The 22,440-nt window shown below is 37.6% G+C and overlaps 1 protein-coding gene across 1 annotated transcript in view; it reads right to left on the bottom strand.

Moving 5' to 3' along the window:
* The window catches only part of LOC119727035 (RNA-binding protein Musashi homolog Rbp6-like), a 55,966-nt gene that overhangs the window by 7,155 nt on the left and 26,371 nt on the right, over positions 1-22,440 (bottom strand). The window contains exons 5-8 of the mRNA XM_038198925.1: positions 21,166-21,216; positions 17,313-17,381; positions 7,546-7,854; positions 5,499-5,698 (exon numbers count right to left, since the gene is read on the bottom strand). Coding sequence (XP_038054853.1) covers positions 5,499-5,698; positions 7,546-7,854; positions 17,313-17,381; positions 21,166-21,216 — 629 coding nt within the window. The remainder of the gene's footprint in view (positions 1-5,498; positions 5,699-7,545; positions 7,855-17,312; positions 17,382-21,165; positions 21,217-22,440) is intronic.

The following is a 22,440-nucleotide window of genomic DNA, read 5'->3' as shown; positions in this document are numbered from 1 at the left end:
GGCCTTGCTTTATGGTCTTGTGAGGCAGATTTGTGCAAAGAGCTAAAAGGTGACGGGCACTTGTGTTTTACTGGTGCACCAACAGTATACACACCCAAATTATAAATCAACACCATAGAAATGGTTGTATTACACCGATACCATTGGAACCAGTGTTGAAACAAACACCAGTTCAGATGTGAAAGTAACACCTGTTTTAAGTGTTTGCTTCAGAATTATTCAGTGTGCAGAGAACTGGTTTTATGACACAAAAGTGGTATTATGCCAAAACGGGCGTGAGCAACATTCAGTGTTTGCATGCAGAAAAATGTTATTCAAAATTTGTGTTTCAAGTGAGTTTTGCAAGTAAGGAAATGTATGAAACAAGCTGAATTTAAACCTTAGAATGTTGTTTAAAAGCTCCCCCCCCCAAAAAATTTTCACTTGGAGAAAGGAAATTACATTCATGTAGTTAATGATGAAAAAAGAAGCATGCAAATGCAATAAGCAAAAAAAAGTAAAGGGTGACCAAAAAACCAAAAAAACATAATGGCGTACTTCCACTACCTTGAGACTAAAACCTGTACCAATGGATGGAGAATCTTTTTAGAAGAATTATGATAACAAAATATTGTGATTCGGTCCAGTAGTTTTTGCTGCAGAGCCTATTTTGTGAAGCACACATCTTTCATGTGGGTATTATTACATGACAATTAATCCCTCTATCCAATTAAGTAAAATTCGCAGGTGCGGTTTAGTAATTCATCGGGACAAAATGGCTCCAAACTTTGTTTCACAAAATAGGCTCTAGACAAAAAATACTGGACCGAATCGGGCGATCTTGGTATCATTTTTCTTTTAACAGAATTTCCCATGCATTGGTATAGGTTGTTTGAGACTCAGGATAGTGAAAGTATGCCGTTCCGTGTTTTTTAAGGGCCACCATGTTTAATAGAAAAAGTGTGGTCTTCTATCAGTTCAACCACTAAGCTCCAATTCAGGCGATTCACAATGCAGTGCGCCACCAAGAGTTTGCAACGGAGAGTCCATTTTTCAAGTTTACGGTCGACAAAACATGGCTCATTTGAATGAGTGTCGGTAGACAACTTGAGCTAATATGTCATAGATTGGGGCAAAACATTCTGCGGCCTTACAAAAAACACCATATTGATAACAAGAAAAGAAATGGGCAAACAGATCCTCGAATCATACGCTTACGAAACCACTGACTGGATAAACTAACAATTTCAAATCTCCTGCACTGCGAATTTGTCGACCATCTCCCACAATGCACTGGGAAAAATGAACTCTCTGTGGCAAACTCTTGGTGGCGCACTGCATTGTGAAACGCCCGAATTTACTATTATTAAATGAAACTGAGTTTGGCGCTTTGGAGTGTGCACAACTGACAAAGGGAAGCGTGTTGGAAGCTGCTATTGGGTGTAAGGATTGGTCAAAAGGTAAAAAAAAAAAAAAAAAGTGCCACAGTGTTTATACAAGCAAGAACATGGAAACAACTTGTTGACGATGTACATGCAACTGGAAAGCAGAAAGGGAGTAGAAAAGACAGGGTCAAAGGTCACAGACGGTTTAAATACAAAGTCAGAGCCTGAAAAGCACAAAAACGACAATCAAATACGACATCAACAGTAAGATTATACATTTTAAGTGACAGTCACTGGATTGATGCAAAGTTGCAGGCTAAAAAAGACATACAATTGGTACAGAAATTTGAGGGGAACTGAGACATTTGTGATTTTTTCTTAAAGGGAATGTACATCATTGGCTTTTGATGTAATTTTCAGAAATAAACTACTTGAGAGGTTAGTATAACATATCAAATATTGTTACACTGACATGTTATTTGAAGTTTTGTGTTCGAAAATGCTGGAAAAACCAAGAAAAACAAAAATGCTCAAGGAGTCTGGTTCCCTGACTCCAGTAAAGATAAAATGGATCAATTTATAGATGCCGGAAAATTGTAAGGTAAGGGAACCAGTCTAGCTGGCCTGCACCCATTCATGAACATGTAACCAATAGCAAACAACATTTTGACTGAAAAAAATTGTAAATTTGGAGCAGTAAATGAAATAGTTAGGTTTTCCCAACGGTGGTCGGCCGACCACCGTTAGAAATGTATACAAAATTACCAAAATGACTTTACACCAGGTGCCATAATTTTACAGGATGCTTTAGACTGTCATTTACCGACATCCTAGTAAGGTATTTCGTAAAAACTTGGTAGTTTTGTTTTTCGATGTTTGCAAATGTTGTATATTCCCTTTAATGCAAGCACATCACAAAAATGAACAAATGAGATACCATGGCAGTATAAAAAGGTCACAGAGAGGTAGCACAGAGAAGTAATACAGAGGTCACACAGGGAGGTCACAGAGGGAGGTCACAGAGGGAGGTCACGGAGGTCAGTCACAGAGGTCAGTCACAGAGATCAGTCACAGAGGGAGGTCACAGAGGGAGGTCTCGGAGGGAGGTCACAGATGGCGGTCAGAGGGAGGTCACAGAGAGGTCACGGAGGGAGGTCATGGACAGAGATCACGGAGGGAGGTCACGGAGGGAGGTCACAGAGGGAGGTCACAGAGGTCATTTTGTAAAAAGGTTGAAGGTCTGAACAAGAGCGGTTATGGCTATGCAGGCTACAGGGTCACAATGAAACATTCACATGAACAAGATCAGGTTGCATATTGGTACAGCCACGGTCATAGCAGTATAAAAAAAAAATTCGCAGCAACACAAGCAGAAAGGTCAACATTCAGGCCATATTTACAAAGCACACATAAAAAGGTGAAAGGTCGTAGACCTGGAGAAATGTATAGTGGAAAGTATACCTGAGAGGTGGTGCATTCATTCAATCAATCGGCTAGCTCATTGCATAGTATAACCATTGACATTAGGGAAGTTGGGCGCAATCAGTGCCTGGAGGAGGGGGAATGGAACAAATGGGAACAACAACATGATGGTCAACAAATCAATCCGTTTGATTTTGGTTTCTTTGCAGTGGGCAAGAGGGGAAATTACAAAAACAAAATTGGGATGAAATTTCAAAAATTCAAGGGTGGTAATAAAAGAGACAGAATATCAAATTTTTTAAAAATTAACACTGCGGCCCATTGTAGATAGTGATTGGCTAGATAGTTTCCATGGCAACCACTGTCATCCTCTTTCCCTTTGGGCTAGCCGTGTATTGTGGTTGGGGGACAAAATTGAACAAAACAAGTAAACCCTACAGAAACCTCAGTTAACTTTGAACACAGTTCAGACAATTTCATTCAATGTAGTATTAAATTCTTTCTATCCCCCTTTTTGTCTTCACAACTTTAATAATCTTTTCCAGGAAGATAGCCCCTTGAGATATAATATTTTTCTTTTCTTTTGGGTTTTTGGATTTTTTTTTTAATTGTTCAAATACGAACATTTTACTCTTTGCTAGCTCATCTTAATTTCTGGCTTCCCAAAAAATTTATTCCAGCAGATATATTTTCGGTGATACAAATAATGGAAATGAAGGAATAATGTCTGATTTCATATTTTGGGCATTAACCCTCCTATGCAAACATACATTCTGTGCAAAGTTGTCCTTTCAGTCAAATTCAATCAAGTGACTGCTTTTAGCATCCAAGAGTTCCCAGCCTACATAAAGCAGGATTGACTGGCTGTGACTGTTCATGTAACTTGATACAGCTTTGCTTTGCCTGTAGGTGATTGATAAGCCAGTTGTGCCAACCACTTGCCTGCTTTTGTCTGTTGACTGAATTTGACTAGTCACAGTGCTTGCTTGAAATATGATCTGACCGTTGGTGACTAGCCAGTGTAAAACGCATGGCAGGGAAGAGGATTGATTTTTTAAAAAAATTTCTGTGACTATTCTCATAGCAGGAGGTTCATGATGTTGTGAAGTTTTTATCACACTTGCACCACGATACAGTCCTTAAACCAAGCCACAATGAGAGCCGGGATAAATATTTTTAAGAGCCCACCAAAATGAAGGGGAAAGAGGAGAGAAAATACACACTTGTGATAATCTGTAAACAATGATCCAACCACAAAAAAACACCTCCATCGTTACCATGACGTCATACCACATGCACTGCAAAAGTACACACTGCAACCATTTCTAGTTTGCTTCTAACAAAATGGCTGCGATTAAACAAGCTATTAATAGAATCCAAAATGGCGGTCGTGGCAGAAGTCGTTATATATTAACACGACAACTCCAAAGCATCTGCACAGATCCTGTTTGGTTAAAGTTTTTTTCTTTTGGTTGTTTTGGGGAGGTATTTCTGGTAAATAGGCCTTTAAATTCTTTTGGTCTTTGAGATAAAAGCAAACATGGTTAGTGCAGTGCAAGCCATCTAAACACTACAATGAGTGCGTAAGAAGACGACCACAAAAATATGGCGTAAATAACATGAAAACAACAAAAAAAAGGTAAAAAAGACGGCGATTAGGTAAATATGGATTATGCTAGTCTAAGATGTGGTTACAATATATATCAATATGTGTATAAACATTTCAACAGAATTCTAGTTCACAACACTTGCCAGCCGTTAAAAGAAAAAAAAAAGAGTTGAAGTTGGGAGGGGGAAAAAACCAAATATACGTAGAATGAAGATGACATTACCTTCTAGAATTGGGATGCGAGGACCGGGCATGAACATTGCAAAAAGGGGGAATTACGGGGAGCGAGAAAGAGAGAAAGAGTAGACATCTCATCAGTCCCTCCATGTCTTTTTTTATTTTCCAACAATTTCTTTAGGTTTGGAATCATCCCACCCTTGTGAATATCTGATTTTAACACTAAAAAAATTACATCGTAAACAACTTTATTAGGGGTGATTTTTGTGTTTCTTTTTAAAACTTTTTTGTTGTAAAGATGAGAATCCTACAGTAGTGTTCAGTTTTGGAGGGGAAAATCGTTGTATTTCATTCTACTAAACCTATTCTAAAGAATATCTTGTTTTAAAACAAAAACAAAAAAATAATTTGAGGTGCCTCAAGTAACATTTCTACAAATAAAATTTAAATTGGAGCGCTGTGGTCCAATAGTTATGGTGTTTGACTCGTATGCCATGGTACGTGGGTTCGCACCCTGACGGGGAACATGGTGCTTGTGTTCTTGGGCAAGACACTTTACTACAATTGCCTCTCTCCGACCAAGAGTATAAATGGGTACCTCTGAAGGTAGAGACTAGAATGCGCTGATCTCGAGCTGCTGCAAAAACTGGTCTCATGGCCTGATGAACAGGGATAATAATTGTGAAGCGCTTCGAGATCTTTGGTACAAAACGCTATATATGCACCACGTTATTATTATTGTTATTAGAAAAAGTTCCTTGCACTGGTATCTGGCAGGGCAACTTCATCCACTTTTCACCTATAGAAGGAAAAGTGTCCATCTTTTTTGTAAAAAGGGACACATTCACCAGTTTTTTCCCTCTTTAATTCTTTTGACTCATCCTGCTCTATCTTGGAACCATTTCTAAAGTGGCTCTTTGAATTACCTGGCCCATTCCGTAGCTGTTTGGCTGCGGGCTGACCGCCGGCACAAAGTTGCTGGTCATGGCATTCTGGTCGGCCTGAGTCGTGGAGACGGCATACAAGTCCATGGGCCCCGGGCTGCTGTTAACGTTGAAACCGCTACGGCTGTTGACTGGCGAGGGGGAAGGGGCATAACCTTGCTGAGCGTAGGGGGAGTTCATCACTGCAAAATGGCAAGGTTGTCAAATAAAGACAGTCATAAATAAATACAATTCAACATGTTACCCCCAAAAAATAATAATTTGAAGTCTGGAGTACACCAGCACCACAATAAAAACACAATTTTTTTTCAGGAAACCGAGTGGCGCTTAACTAAACTTTGATAGTTTTTGTTGGCTGTTGTTTTGTTTCACGCCTTCTTTGATTTTGTGAATGCAGAAAGGAATCTGCGTAAAGCCCGATTCATACTTCACGCGAAAGTAAGTGCGAAGCGAAATTCATGTCGTCAACAATGGTGGACGCGCTTCAAACGTATTGTTGATGTTACAAATTTCGCTTTCGCGTGAAGTATTAACCGGGCTTTAGAAGAACAACCTGTGATATACCGGCATAATTTTTTTGTACAAGAAAAAGGGATGGAGCTGTATAATTGCCATTATTTGATTATAATTCCAAAAAGCTTTTATGACCAAAGATTGATAAATCTTTGGAATCCTTTCCAAAGCGGCATACCACAGGCTTTCTTTAAAAAAATATAATTCATAACAAAAATTGAGAAAAAAAATGAATAAACAAAATTGGTCACACTTGGCATTATGAAGGATGAGGTTTTGTCAGCATACTACTTTCTATTTGAATGATCTATCATTAAAGAAGGAAACAACACACACGCACACTACACACACGCACTACATGTTAGGACTAAAAATAAGAAGAGTTGCGGACGACAAACTTGATCAAGCAGGAATGCTAAATCCATGCAAGGTTTATACAAAAACGAAGTTGTTAATGGAGCGGGCTTTGCAAGTAAAGTCATTCCATAAGTACTAACAGCTAGACTCGTGTCACTTAAAGGCATTTCAACCCAGACGTTTGTAAAAATCTTTGGTATAAGTATTTTGCTATTTCCCGGACGGAATTGATCAATTTTATGCATGGATGTAACATCCTCACTTGAAAGACCCAACAAAAACACACAAAGTGCACAGCGAATGTACCGTACTGTTTTCTTTGATTGTGTTAATTCAACTAACGCTAGGAAGCCTGGGAGTTACATAAAAAGCCTGGGTTTTTTTAAGATTATGAAAGTGAACCTAAAAATACTTTGGATTAGCTACACTGACTGCTAAAAATGCACCAATGTTCATCAAGTGTTTGTACATGCAAGTTTTATGTATGCATTTGTGTATATGTGTAGACGCACTAACAATTCACACAAGGATTTTATGACATGGGAACTAGGTTTTTCTAAAACGATTGATGTATGTCATTTTGAAAGCATGATTAAGGTCGAAAATGGAGTAAATTATTCAAGGTATTTGGTAGGGGCAATAAAAAAAAAATCGCCCTAAAAGTTTCAAAGGTTTTGCAAAAGAGTTTTCCAATTCAACAAAACAAGGATGACCAAAAATCACATGTACAGGTAGAGAAACGAAAATAGTTGTGTATGAGTGAGTTTGTCTTAGTCACTATGTGGACATGTGAACAAACGATGTCCACATAATGCAGGTTGTGTTGACGTTATGTGGACTACACCATGTCCACATAACGTTTCGCCCTCTCTGGAAAACAGGTTTAGAGGCATTTTGGGGTTTGGGTTATCAGTCGCAGAATGAAGAGAAACATTCAAGGAAATCAAAAAACAAATTTGGGGTTGAAAGAGTTTTCACAGTTTAAGATTATTTTTTGTACTGAGTTTTCTTAACAACACGAAAACAAAGGAATGTCCACATAGAGCATGTAACACAAACGTGTGTGTGTGTGTGTTTGTGACGGTATGCGTTTCATACGAGGGTGGCATGTTCAGTACGCGTCATCTCAGTCTAGTTGAGGTAGTAGAAGCAACATTACCAGCTGCCTGGTGATATTCCCTGTTGTATTCGGCCTGCTGGTGCTGGGTCACCGCCGAGCCGCCGTCCGTCCGGTTATGCGCGTTGGCCGCCCGGAGCGTAGTCGCGGGCCCTGCCGAGCCGTAGTCCGGGTACGAGTACGGAATGTAGCTGCCGGGCCGGCGCTGGTCCACGGCTGGCTGCAGTCCGTGGTGGGGCATGACCGCGTAGCCGCCCGGGTAGGCGTGCAAGCCTGGAGAGGCGATACAGACAGACTTGTCAAGTCCTGTCGTCTTCAGGTAGGTCAGCTGTTCATTGCTCAGGGCGTTTTCTGTGAATTGGTATACGGGTCACAATGGACAGGTTTTGTTTATCACATCTTTTTTTTTTTCAGATACACAATTTAGAGGGGACGCTTTGTTTTCCTTCCATTTTTTTTACAAAGCACAATGAATACATACAGCTCAGTTGTATGACAACTTTCTGACTTCAGATTGGCGGCATGCATGACAAAAACACAAAATTACGATTGTTTTTTTTTTTAAAGAAGCCCTGATGGCGTAGATGTGCGTACATGACTATCACACAGATAAGCTACCAACTTTATATGTCCTCAACAAGAAATTACAACATCATCGGAGCCTAGTGAGAAAATTCTAGACTTTTTGTCAACAAGCTCAAAGGAGTTGTTCAGTTTTCTTGGCGATACTGATAAAGGATTCTCTTGGAGCATCACTAGCAAAATGTATTACATGTTGTAGATATATCGATTAACTGCAGTATAGTGTAAGTACCGTACAAAAACAAGTTGAAAAGTGAGATTTCAATCCTCCTTCCGGTAACCGACTATGAATAAAAATAATTTCTTTATCAAATTCCACATACTCTGGGGAAAATTGGCATCTGTTGAATGAATAGGTCCAACGCAAATAATTGACAATTGTTTCACTTGTGATAAATGAGGACCAAATTCAGCATATATAATACATGTACGAAATTAAGTTAACACGCTTTCTACACTTAACGACTAAAAAAATCTGCAATGTTACAATAAAACACCTTGAACTTTTCTGACTCGACTCAGAAAAAAATGGGTTAATGTAAGCAACCTTGCCATGTGTATGAAGAGCAAATTAAGCAAAATCTCTTTCAACTTAACAAAGCAACACAAGAATGAAGATTACATTGATATACAGTGTATACAACTGTGCTGGACAATTTTCATTTACAACAAAACACATTTGTACACCAAAATTAAAATTCTAATAATTCTAATTCAATGCCACAAACAGGCCACGGGTGACTAAGTATATTTTTCTTTGGCCAAATACTTTTGGCCCTGTCAATATAAAATGTAAAAATCAAAGGAAACCTTCAGATAATATAAAGCCTAAAACAAAACAAATCTATTTTAGAAGCTTCAGTGTAATACGACAACTAAAGCAATACAATATGACAGTTTCTCAAACTGAAACTTCAAAAGTACCAAATAAATATACAAATAAGTACATGACGACAACTAAAGCTGCCTTGTGTTCACGACTTGTTCTTCAAACTGCCAATTTAAATTTGAATTGATTTACTTGGAGCCAAATCTCATGACGAGTTTGCCTACACAATATTTCCTCAGAATTGATTTTTGAAATTTAAAGTCATTATTTTTGTAATTCATATTCTAATATGTACTGTCACTTTAATGAATCTTTTAAAAAACTGTTAGCTATACAACTTTTATAAATACCATGTACATATTTCAAAACAACACCAACCAAAATGAGATTAAATATGAATTAAGCAAATGAGACCCATGATCCCGCAGGCAAAATTTCAACCAATCATCAAAGTGCCTGTATACAGACTGCCTAGTCACACAGTCATGAATATTCATGAATACCCAAAACAAGAACTTCAGACCAACTGGAAGACATTCGTCCAATCAAACTGCCTCATTCCCAACCAATGAATATTGATGAACCATATGGACACGCCTCTCAATGTTCTAACCAACCACAGTGCCCGAGTTCAGCAAAGCCACGCCATGGATGATGAATATGCCAATTAGCGAGGAATGAAAGCCTAGTCAACCCATAATTACCATGCATACATAAATAACACTCATATCTGTTAGATATCAGAGAAATAAACTGATCACCAAAAAAACCCTCTTTTTTGTGGCAACTAGAGATACTAGTTGTGAAGAAAAGCAGCGCTTATTATTTTTAAGAAAGTTGGCAGAAATTCAACAAAATTTGAAAGTATGCTGTGAAACTTTCATGCACAGTTAATTAGATTCAGTGATTTACAAAACAGCCTAGACAAGATAATTTTCCATCTTTCAATTCTTCCAAACCGTCAACGCATCAAATCAAATTACTGTATACAAATTGATCACAAATTAAGACATCAGTTTTATCATCTTTTTTGGTCAATATCAAGGTCTAGCAGAAGTTTCACACAAAAACATTAAAGGGCCCATTCAACGTAAAAAAAAAATTTTAATGCGATCTTAGAAAATGCACCTTTGTGTCCCATTTAACCATTTTTTTAATTTTCAAGGGTATTTTGGTGCCTTTTTGGTTTTGATGCTATTAATGCAAATTTCCATATTCATGAGCAAAAGTGCGATGTCATTTCAGGCAGAAACCTCTAGGTTACGGCTATTACAGCACCAAAAGTTGGCAGAATTTGGGATATTTTGTTGTCGTGCATTTTCTTTTTTGAGTGATTCGTTGTAGCGTCAGTACATGGCAGTAAGCCAATGAGAAAGCTTTTCTCACAAATGTTTTCAATGAGCAAGTTTTTGGCTTCACAATTTGAACAGAAAACCCCTAAACTGAACAGTGTCTTCCTGAAATGACATAACAGCAACAGCGCCCTCAGTTGTCTGGAAAAGCATGGAACATTTGAAATGTTTAAAGAAGTGCAGTTTTCAATAAAAGTAACAAAGAGATGTCAAATAGTTTTCATACATTCAAGAGGAGTAGAAAGTAGCACAAAATGTGCTTTTAAGAATAATGCATTTCATGGATCCTTTAACACCAACTTGAAGGCCAAAACACCCACATACCCAAGCAATGTACCCATACCGACTGAACCAATGATGCAAATTTTTCAGTGAGATTTCACCACCAAGTGTCTCTCTGCACATAGCCAAGTTTTTTTTGTATTATATTGTTTCAGCACAGCAAGTTTAAGAGTTAATAAACAAGTGTTTTGAGAAAAGTGAAGCTGCATTAGACATGTTGGTCAAGCAAAGCACGGTGCAGTTAGACATCATTCCAGGCCAAACCACGTGAAGGAATGAACACACGACACCACAGGGTCCTCCCATTTTAATATTTTTTTTTGTTTTCATTTCAATTTTTTTTTTTTTTTTTCAATTTTTTTTTTTTTTTCAATTTTTAAGCACTGTTCTGCTTACGGGGATTTGTTTTCGGGTGTCATTATGTGCACTGAATCGGCATGGTAATCTTTTTGTGTGTGAAAAGGTTGTCTCGAGCTTATCTATTTTAATTGAAAGGAATTTTACATGAAAGGCTAAGTTTCCTATTCCTTCAGATGTAACTTAGCTTGCTCTCTAAGAAACATTTCCAGACAAGATCTTCAACCCAAAAGAATTTAAGGTTGAACAAAAAAACTAGCAAAAAAATTGAAAAAAAAAAGAGGTATGTTTTTTGAAACTCCAATGATGTAGAAACCTCTAAATTGTGGTTTACAAAATCTTCAAGAACATATAACCTTGGTTTTTTTATATGTATTCTTATACTCTTCAAAGAAAAAGGAAAAAATCTGGCAATTTTAACTAGGCAACAAAGACAAGGGGAGAACCCTGTTATGAAGTACCACACGCAACCTGAACACTTAATGTTTTTCTTTTCTTTCTGTAACCATGGTAACCTGTTTACCTGGTGCATTGTGGTAGTTTGAGTAGCCGCCCCGTCCGGTGGAGCGCCCTCTAGCGGCTGGCCCAGCTCGCTGGTGTCCGGGGGTAAAGGCCGGCGAGGCCCCGCCAAACCCTAGGCACGAGGATTGTGGTATGCACGCACATAACACCATACAGGGTTCAAGGTTGAGAAAAGTTTGGCATGAATGCAAATACATTCATCTTCAGTTGGAATATTTTGTCCATATTTAGATGTCAGTTTCAGACAAAATCACTTAAACAGTTCCTGTATCACCCCAAAGTGCCCTTCGTGTTACTGTTAATCCTTGTATCAACCCAAACCACCTAGCTGTATCAATTTAACAAATATTAAATACAATGTAATACAGTGTAATACAAGTGCTAATGGGTTAAACACTCACACAAATTGTCTACAAACACAACAATTTACAAACACAAAATTCACATTCCAAATATTTACTGAACACACCCAATATTTAAAGAGTTTTTTTGGTTTATTTTCTGAACTAAATTGGTCATTTTTTTTTAGTAGAGGCGGGAAAATCACATTTCTATCCACATGCTCAGAAAAATCACCACTATTAAGAGTGCACATCATTGAATCGCAAAATTTTAAAACAAAAATCATGCAAATGCAACAACGTTCACTCCCTGCCACAAACGTGAGTCTGAGAAAAACCTTTACTAGGAACAAAGTTGCATAGTCAATAGTCAACCAGTCACACACTTTGTAGGCGAAGAATATAGCATAGAAACAGTTGTGCTAGATTTACAAAAAAAACCACTTGATTCCAACTTTCCTAAGCAATTTAGACTCAAATTTAAAAATAAAGCACCACTTGTAGACCACAAAAAAGTACGACCAAGTTGCATTGATTGAACCGTTTTTCTCAAAGGAATGAAGCACCATTACCAGTGGGGGAGTGTGGCCTAGTGGTTAGGGTTTGTGACTTATGATCAGAGGGCCAGGGGTTCGAATCCAGCTGCTGGCCATATGTTGTGACCTTGGGCAAGCCACTTCACCCCCACTTGCCCCTCTCCACCCAGGAGTATAAATGGGTACCGGCATTAGCTGGGGAGGAACCTGCGATGGACTAGCATGATCCCATCCAGGGGGAATAGAAATAATCTCAGTCGTTTCAGGCCAGGGAAACCGGAGATAAACTGACGGGCCATATTGGCTGGTAACAAACTTCACCTTTTACCATTTCCCAATATTTACAAGTATACTACTGCTGGGCGAGTAACTTGAGTACTCGTGAGTAGTTTATGCTACTCGTTCTATTGGTGATTTTTCATCTACTCGAGTAACAATTTTTGTTTTAGGAATATTGACTTAGTCAAGAAATGACTCAGTGCAGAATGTGCTGTTTGCAAGCAATTTGCCTGTTACTTTGGAAGAATTCGCATCATAATAACATGTAAATGTCATTTTCTGCTGTTGCAGGAATTCACTATCACTCATGAGTACTCGACTACTCGTACGGCATTTCTCGAGTACTTGAGTTGAAAAATCAACTACCCGCCCAGGCCTAATGTATACTGACAAAACACACACAAGACATAGCCAAGGAAATGGCAGGACAACAAACAACACGTTTAACCCTTACTCTCTGAGGGTAGTTTACTGCATGTCAGTTGGTTATGCCAATGCCCTCCAGCTGCAGTTATTTGGCAGATAACAAGTCTTAACAGTGAAGGCTCCAATTGGCAGGAGTTGGAGGCCCTGGAGGGTGCCTGATACTGACCAGCTGGGGGCACTCACTTTGTTATCAGAGGACTCTCATTGTTCTCTGTGGCATGTATTGGAGTGCCTGTCCAGTTACCCTTGAAATGACATGGCAGATATTGGAGGGCCATGCAAAAAACATAGAAGATTTTCTTGAGGCACAATTGGCATGCATTGGAGGGTCAAGTAGGGTAAGGGTTAAAACATGGTTAGCTGCATTGAAATCTAAACTCTCATCGTAAGGAATACTCGCAGAGTGAAAATACTTCCAAACCAGATCCAAAAAGAATAATCATGGAGTGACCCTCCATTGCCTTGGAACGAACAGTCAGAACTCTTTTCACATTAACCAGGTGTTCCTTTACCAGGAAACAATGTTGGCAACAATGGTCCATTGATAAAAATTGATGACAAACGATGTAACTATTGACAAATAAATATCCTGTATTCCTCATTCCAAAACAAACCACTATGGCCAGGTCAGGCCAGGGGCCAATGAACTATTAACCAACAAAAACTGTGTATTTATGTATAAATTTCACAGGAATTAGATTTATTCTATCCATTTGCCACTATTAACCCTACCCCAGGCCCTTTTTGCTAGGAACCATCCTCAATCTGCCACAATCCTCCAAAATGTTGCACGTATGTTCGAATGAAGGATACCCAGCACCTCAATCCTTCAATATCGTCAAACAGTCCTGCCTCTCAAAATGCATTCATCCTCAATCCTCCAAAATCCTCATGTGCTTAAACACCATTCATCCTCAATCCTCCAAAATCCTCATGTGCTTCAACACCATTCATCCTCAATCCTCCAAAATCCCCATGTGCTTGAACACCATTCATCCTCAATCCTCCAAAATCCTCATGTGCTTGAACACCATTCATCCTCAATCCTTTAAAATCCTCATGTGCTTGAACACCATTCATCCTCAATCCTCCAAAATCCTCATGTGCTTGAACACCATTCATCCTCAATCCTTTAAAATCCTCATGTGCTTGAACATCATTCATCCTCAATCCTTTAAAATCCTCATGTGCTTGAACACCATTCATCCTCAATCCTCCAAAATCCTCATGTGCTTGAACACCATTCATCCTCAATCCTTTAAAATCCCCATGTGCTTGAACACCATTCATCCTCAATCCTCCAAAATCCTCATGTTTCTCAAACACCATTCATCCTCAATCCTTCAAAATCCTCATGTTTCTCAAACACCATTCATTCTCAATCCTCCAAAACCGCCAGGAAGATTTTAGAGGATTGAAGTGGGTTAGGGTTAATTTAAAGTAGAAAAAATCACTGGTCTCTAAAAACAAGGAAAAATCCAAAGTCAACATTCCTCAATTACAGCTGCCAACATTTGCATCTTGCAGTCAGGAAGATTTTGTACAACAATCAGGGAGAGTTTCAGAATTACATTCAACATAATAGGGAAAAAGTTTTTTTCATCAGAACATGGGAAGACTGGTTTATTCAGGGATCTTTCTGCAGAATCAGGGAAAGTTGGCAGCTCTACCTCAATGCAACCAACAAATCAAAACTCACAGTCCATTATGATTTTGAAGAACTCATTATTTACAGCCTTTTGTACCTCGTAGGCATAGCACAAGCCCCGGCCTTAGGACACGATCATGTACAGTGTGCAGTCACACAGAAAGGCCACGATAACATGATTAAATTCACATTTGATCCACCCTTTACAAACAAACGTATTGTATACAAAAACAGATGTCCAACGCTGGCTTACAGGACAAGCTCAACTCATACAGCAGACAGACGTTTTTTCCAATTTCCATTGAAGCATCAGTGAAATTCTCAAAAAGCTGGAAATCTCTAACACCATGCGAGGAAAATCATTCATGTGACAAATCAATGAAGGTCACAACTGAAAAAAGGGCTCAAGTTACCTAAGGGGCATAAAGTAAAATTGTGAATGTTTACCACAAACGCAACACAAATCTCCACTTACAGGTTAAAAGGTACAACATCCCATAATATTAACAAGAAGTAACCACTTAAAAGGGACTTTCATGATGAAGACTTTGTTTATTTCAGGGGGAAAGGATGCAGTGTGCCCCAGTGCAATGTACACCAAGTCAGGGTTCCTCAGGACTACCCTGAAATCCAACAGAGTCCAACGGTTACTTCCTGCTCAATCCAACAGAATCCAACTGTGCCTAATTTTTAGTTGTCCGCTGGATCCAACAGAGTCCAACTTGGCGTTATTTATCAGTACCCAACAGAATCCGACTCTGAATATGTGTACAAGGGGTTTACTGCTCAAACCAACAGGATCTGATACACCATGCCCTCTGGAGACATGCACACAATAGGGAACAAAAGATTGTATACGTCTCCACAGGGCAATTTCTACAGATGAATGTCTCCACAAGGTTTTCACAAAACAGATATATGGATTTTACTCAAAAACTAGGAATTTCCAAGGTATGTTGATCTGTCACAAATGGTTTTAGAAAAGGGATAGTAAGTCCGAATTTCAGCCAAGGAAATTAATTCTGATTAAAATAAGAGCATTTTGAAACTGTACTTTCAAACTCGAAAACTTTAGTACACGAGAACAAAGAAATGTCTCCACAAAAATACAAATTTCAGTATACTTGCTTCAACAGGATTATGATATAGTTGGATCCTGTTGGATTCAGCAGGTTAGGATGTTAAATTAAGTGGGGAAAAAAAACGACCAAAAATGTTTGACGTTATAAAGTGAAGACTATTGGATCGACAAGACAGTTGCTTCAGGAAATCAAATCATGCAGTCACACTTTCAGCATGTGTGGCTTTACGAGAAGTCTACCCTACCATGTTGCCATAACAACATCAATTTCAGTTGCCTGCACTTGCCAAATGTTTTGTGATTTGAAAGGGTTTATGCAACCTGCCTTAACTTAAAGTATGCAGTATTTCACATTCATACAAAGTATTAATGGTTAGGGCTAGGGTTGTGCATCGGAACCAGGTACCAGAGTACCCGACCGTTGATGTCAGGAACCGGTTCCAGATTATGGAATCAAGTACCAGTAACCAACTTTACAAATTACTTAGTAACTTCACCGACAATCAAAAAGAAAGGTTTTGAATGTCATTTGTGGGGAATTTTCAAAAATGAAAACCAGGCCACACGGGAAAACAAAACATATTTCACGTTTATGACGCTCGCGAAAGTTGCAGTTTACACCATAAAGCTATAAAGCTCACTGTACGTACTTGTATCTTGACGCACCGATGTACGATTATACTACGGCATTATCGTACAGACCTTTATGAACAATGAGAACAGCAACTTCTGAGATTTGAATTTTGGAGTTGGGTTTCTTTATCGGGTACCCGAGTACCCGTATTTTTTTTTTATCGGGTACCCGGTCTCGTACTACACGTAAATGCACACCCCTAGTTAGGGCTACTTTAAAACAGTACCACTTATGATTTAGAAGACATCACCAAATCCAAAAGGACAGTTTGAAAAATGATGTACCGAAAACTAAGTACTCAGCCTACATTTTCTTAAGTAATCTTTGTGAAGTTTTAGTTCAACTTTTACACAAAAAATATCCAAATGTTAATTGTAGAGAAGTTGTCTTTAGTGTACAGCATAACGTAACAAAACAGAATTGCTATGTCTACTTTCTACAACACTACAAGCCCAAGAGGGGAATTCTAATTGGCTACTCAACTACTATGGTAATGGTTACTAAGGCTGACAAATGCTCTGAGCCAATCGGGTGACAAGTCATGCAGAAGATATGCAAATGAGTGGAACATGGCAACGGCGCCAAATACACACGATTCCAAAACTTTCAGAAAAAAAAAATTTCAACAAAAGTACATCAAATATTTTTTTATAAATGACAAGCCTGAAACTTAAAACAGGATTGCTGGAACATTATCTAGAAATTACAAGTTTGGATTTAAAATATAATATAATTTAATATCATAAGTTTTGCATGATAAAAAGAGTGTTTTTGTTTCACATTATTTCAATGATAATAGAAAATGGTAATCTGCTGAAAGAAAAGACATTTTTTTTCCTGAAAATCTTGGAATCTCTGGAGAATAATGCTATGAAAATTTTGAAAGCCAAGGGGGCAGAAATACAAAAACTGAATGGTATTCAAGAAAACGAGCACTTACCACTAAAATACGGGGTGAATGGGGGGTAGGCAGGAATTGACCGTCCGAAAGCAAAGTTTGCTGGATAACCTGTATGAAAGAAATCAAAGGCGACAAAAGGGAGAATTACAGTTAGGTGACTGAAATGTTATTCAATGAATTACACATTATGAAAAAAAAGGATGTACAAAATGTAAACTGACAATATTGTTGAAAGGATGAATATACTGGCATGGTCTTCCATTGAAGTTTGTTCTAAAGTCATATATATTTTTGGTACAATGTATAAAATAATTTAGCTTAGCATTAAAAATGTTATTTTTAGTTTGTTTTTTCTCCATCTTCGTTCTTCTTATACATGTAGGAAAAGGAACATATCCTTCACTTTCAGTTCTGAAAATATCATTTGGTACAATTTTATTTTGATTTTAAATTTTAAATACATTCTCAGCTGAATTCCTTCACTGTGAACAAATTTTATATACAGACATGTAGAGTTCATGTCAGAAACAACAGGCAGCACTAGAAAGGATTGCCTACAGGCATAGGCTGAGCAGCTACAACAATGCCAAAGGAGTCTCAATACATATTTTGTTCAACACAGGGGTAGTCCATCCCATTATCTCCCTGTATCCCATCCACTCTGGCAATACTAACTAATTAAAAGCGCTTCAAGTTTTGTAATATTTTCATTCTTTAGTAAACACCGACTGATCAAAAGCAAAACACTAACATCATTTTTGCTTCATGCTTTGATCGCAACAACAAAAGTAAAGCAGAAAAATAATATTCCATACAATCGTGCAACAAAAATAATCAATTTTCGTCCCTCAGACATTTCACAGCCTATTTATATGAAAAGAAATGAAACAAAAGAACCTTAGTACATGTACAAAATTTAAAAAAAATCTCTTCTACGTGGCAAAAGCACTTGTTGCAAAGCAGAAAGTATTGCCTGGTGCATTTAAGATACGTGTATTAAGGGGAAACCAGCAAAACACCAGTTCAAAGCAATATTACACAATATTTAAGCTAGAAAGCTGTTTTTGTTTAAGGGCACATGTAATGTACCGGTAAGTCTTTTAATGCAATACTTGCAAAAGCTCCTTAGTGTCCCATTTGGCCTTATTTTCAATTTTCATTTTACAATTTTTAAGGGGTATTTTGTGCCTTTTTGGTTTTTATGCTGATGCACATTTCCATATATTCACGAGCAAAAGTGTGATGTCATTTCAGGCAGAAACTCAATGTAACATGTCTTCAGCACCAAAATTTGCCCGAATTTTGGATTTTTTTGCGGTCGTGTATTTTCTTTTCTCTGGTGATTCGTTGTTGTTTCAGTACTTGAGAGAAAGCCAATGAGCAAAGTTTTCTCACAAATGTTTTCAATGAGCAAATTTTGGGTCCACAATTTGAGCAGAGAAAACCATAAAGTGAACAGTGTCTTCCTGAAATGACATCACAGCAACAGCGCCCTCATTTGTCAGGAAATTCATGTAAAATTCTTAAATGTTAAAAAAAGCGCACTTTTCATCAAAATTAACTTAAAAAGGATGACAAAAATAGGTTTTTTTTACACATTTACGAGGAGTAGAAAGTTGCACAAAATTTGTTCCCAAGTAAGATTGATGTCATGGCCCTTTAAGCAAATGCTTTTTGTGTTTACTGAAATTAAGTAAATTAATCTGGAATGCAAATGCACAAAATAAAATGCCAGGCCAACAACTGGACTAACTTTCTTAAAAAGGTTGCACCACTTCAGAGGCACTTAATGTAAAATTAAAGGAAAATTAAATTTATAAAAGGTACAACCCCATATAAAGCTTGTTTCCGAACTCAATTTGACAAGCTATCGGTTCAGAAGACAATACTTGTAATATGTTACTCGTCTTTTCAACTGAAGGGAAGCAACGAAACACTCACAAAGTTTCATGACAAGACAATGAAACTCCAAAACAACCAGAACAACACTTCAAGATTTGTTTTCACAAAATACACTGTAACTGCATAAATGGCAGTCCGTTTACAACTGGGTCAAGATATGGCAACTTTGATACCAAACACAAAATCAATGTACCTCTCAGAACCATGGCTTTAAAAAAAAGGCACCAATTTCACATAACAATCACAATATCTCTTACACAGGACAAATGACATTAGCAGAGACAACAAAGTACAGCTGCTTTTCAGTTACATCACAACAAAATAAAGAACAAAAGTAAAAAATATACTCAGGAAGTATTTGTAGAACAAGAATTTATCGCAGACACAAGACTACATCCACACAAGACTGGTATGAAGTGCAAAATTTATACTGCGTGCTGACGCAAACTGGCTGGATACTAAAGAAACAACCAATATTATCTACTGGCTGGAACTGGGTTAGAAACTTCCACAGAAAGAACAAGTAGTTGAGTCACAATGGAATCTATGTTGTTCATTAAAATGAGCGACTGATACTGATGTGCTGATCCACTGATTCTGAAGAATGATTGGTTGAAAGTGTCTGGTGTTTGCACAATGGGTTGTGTGTCGGTGATCGTTATCAGTGTGCAGGTTTGTAATAAAGCAATGGTTTGCTGAAAGATCAGTGGATGTAAATGATGACTACTTGATTAACGGATCATTTCATTATGACAATGAAAGATTGGTTGAAAGATTAAGTAGATGGGCAGTGTGTAATGCTTTTTCTGTAGTGTGCTTTGTTGGTTGATTGAAACGAATGCATCAATTTGGTAAAACAACTTATTGACGTGCTGATTGATTGGTTGATTAGTTGATTGATTGATAGATCAGTGGATAAATGTTTCATTGATTGTTCAGTCAAATGATTGATCAATTGAGAGGTGCATTAATTAGTTCATAAATGTTTGAATGGTGGATCAGTCAACTGATTATCAACTGATCGATTCATTGACTAGTGGATAAATGTTCTTTTACTGATCAGTCAAATGATTGATCAGCTGATAGGTTCACTAATCAGTTCATAAATAGTTGAATGGTGGATCAGTCAACAGATTGATCAACTGAGCGATTCAATGATCAGTTGATAAATGTTCTATTACTGATCAGTCAAATGATAGATTCATTAATCAAATTAATAAATGTTTCATTGATGGATCAGTCAACTGACTGACCAATTATCAATTCATTGATCAGTTGATAACTGTTTTATTGACTGATTAGTCAACAGATTGACCAATTGAGAAGCTGACTGATTGATCAATCAAGTGATTGATGTTTGAAATACTGATTGGTGGATAGATTGGTTGACTAATCAGTCGGAATGTCTGTGATGAGTAACTGATTGGTTGAAAATAATGCATGAATGCTGACAAACAAGATATGAATGGATCAACTGACCAAGTAATCAGTTGACTGAAGAGTTGATTGATATTCTGTTGATTGATCAGTTGACTGGTGTTTCATTGATTGATCAGTTGACTGGTGTTTCATTGATTGTCAGTTGATTGACAGATCAATCAATCAAATGACAGAGTCATCTATTGCACGGTTGATGTATTGCCAACTGATTGGTCAATTGATCAGTTGAAAGATGGATGATTGATCAACCGAATAATCAAATCCCTTGCTGATTCACTGACAGACAACTGATCAATAGACAAATCAACAGATTGACTGATTGATTAGTTGATAATTGGTACAAGTACATGACTGATTGGTTGAGTAAAAAGACAAGGTGATTGTGAACTGATTAATTGATACTTCGTTGGTTGTGTTGTTGATGATTCACTGTGATCAAATGCCTGACAAACTGAGCTGATGGATGGCTGAAATGGTCTCCCTAAGTTGTGGGTGACCATCGCAGGTAGAAAAATAAAGGACAGAGAAAAATCTCAGGCCAGGAACTTGCCTTTAACATTAGGGACAGACTCCAGAAGAATCGGCATAGAAGGAGATAAGCCTAAGGAAATAAGGTATGGGGGAAATTACATCACAATTGTAAGTATTGTTCAACTTCATCTTTGTTTATATTTATCAAAAATCAACAAGGACGACAATACCGGTACATGAAAAAGAACACATATTTTGGTATTTACTTATAACCTAGTTACGAAGTACTGGAATTTTTGAGTCTTAAATCTCCTACCCTGAAAAGTTTGAAACATCTTCCCCCCAAAAAAGCCCACAAGGAAATATCTCCAAATAAGCCATTCGCGAGTGACCTATACCCTTTGGGATTTAAATTTCAAAAACATCTGGTACACTGACTTGCTCAGAATGCTTGGCACATTTTAACTTTGAATTCTCCAGACCAAAGACACTGTTGCTAATCAAACAGACCATGCCGGAGCTGGGGGTTGCTAGCGTAAGGCTTGCCCCGAATCACATGATATAGTGATAGTCTCTTTGGTCGGGAGAAGGCAAAGTTAAAACGTGCAAAGCATTGAAAGATTAAGTCAGCCTTCCAGATTTTATTCAAATTAAACTCGCAAATGGCTTATTCATAAAAAATATACTTTTTCCATGACAAAACCCAAATAAAGTTGTTAGATATTTTGTATATCTATTAAAAAATCCTCATTTCCTAGCCCCACTTGCCTTTTTTGTGTGAATAAATTCTGTGAATCTAAATAACATGAGTTCTATGACCAAAGAATACCACAAGTGTGGGTTAGTAAATGGTGTTGCAAACTGAAATAAACGATACAACAAAAACTTCAACTGTAATGCTTTCGAGACAAATTCTTCAGTGGTTAGTATCTTTTAACAATGCACTAGTAATACCTACATTAGTTGTTAAAAACACAAGTTAAAAGGCAAGTGAAAAAAACAAAAGAAAAGTGAAAAAAAAAAATTGTTGAAATTTGATTCAGATTGTCTTTAGGTGCCATTTATCACTAGAAGCCGGAAAAGACAAAAAAAAGTTATACAAAGTTAAACTGACGATCATTTTTATAAAAAAAAATGAAGTCATGAACCAAGGTAACTGTTGACCCTTGAAAATGGCACTTTATCTCCAAAACAATGTAGTTAAAAAAAAGGCGGGAGAATTTAATCAGTTTGGCACGACGGTTGTTGACACGATCGTGACAAACGCAAATCCCACACAAACAGCTTGTCAATCAAACATAACTCGACCGCAAGTAGCCTCTCCAATATTGCTCCGCGGGTTAAGAATCAAGAC

Source organism: Patiria miniata, unplaced genomic scaffold, assembly GCF_015706575.1.
Source record: "Patiria miniata isolate m_02_andy unplaced genomic scaffold, ASM1570657v1 HiC_scaffold_2, whole genome shotgun sequence".
NCBI lineage: Eukaryota > Metazoa > Echinodermata > Asteroidea > Valvatida > Asterinidae > Patiria > Patiria miniata.
Note: the sequence above shows the minus strand (reverse complement) of the source record. Positions and strands in the feature narration are given on the sequence as shown.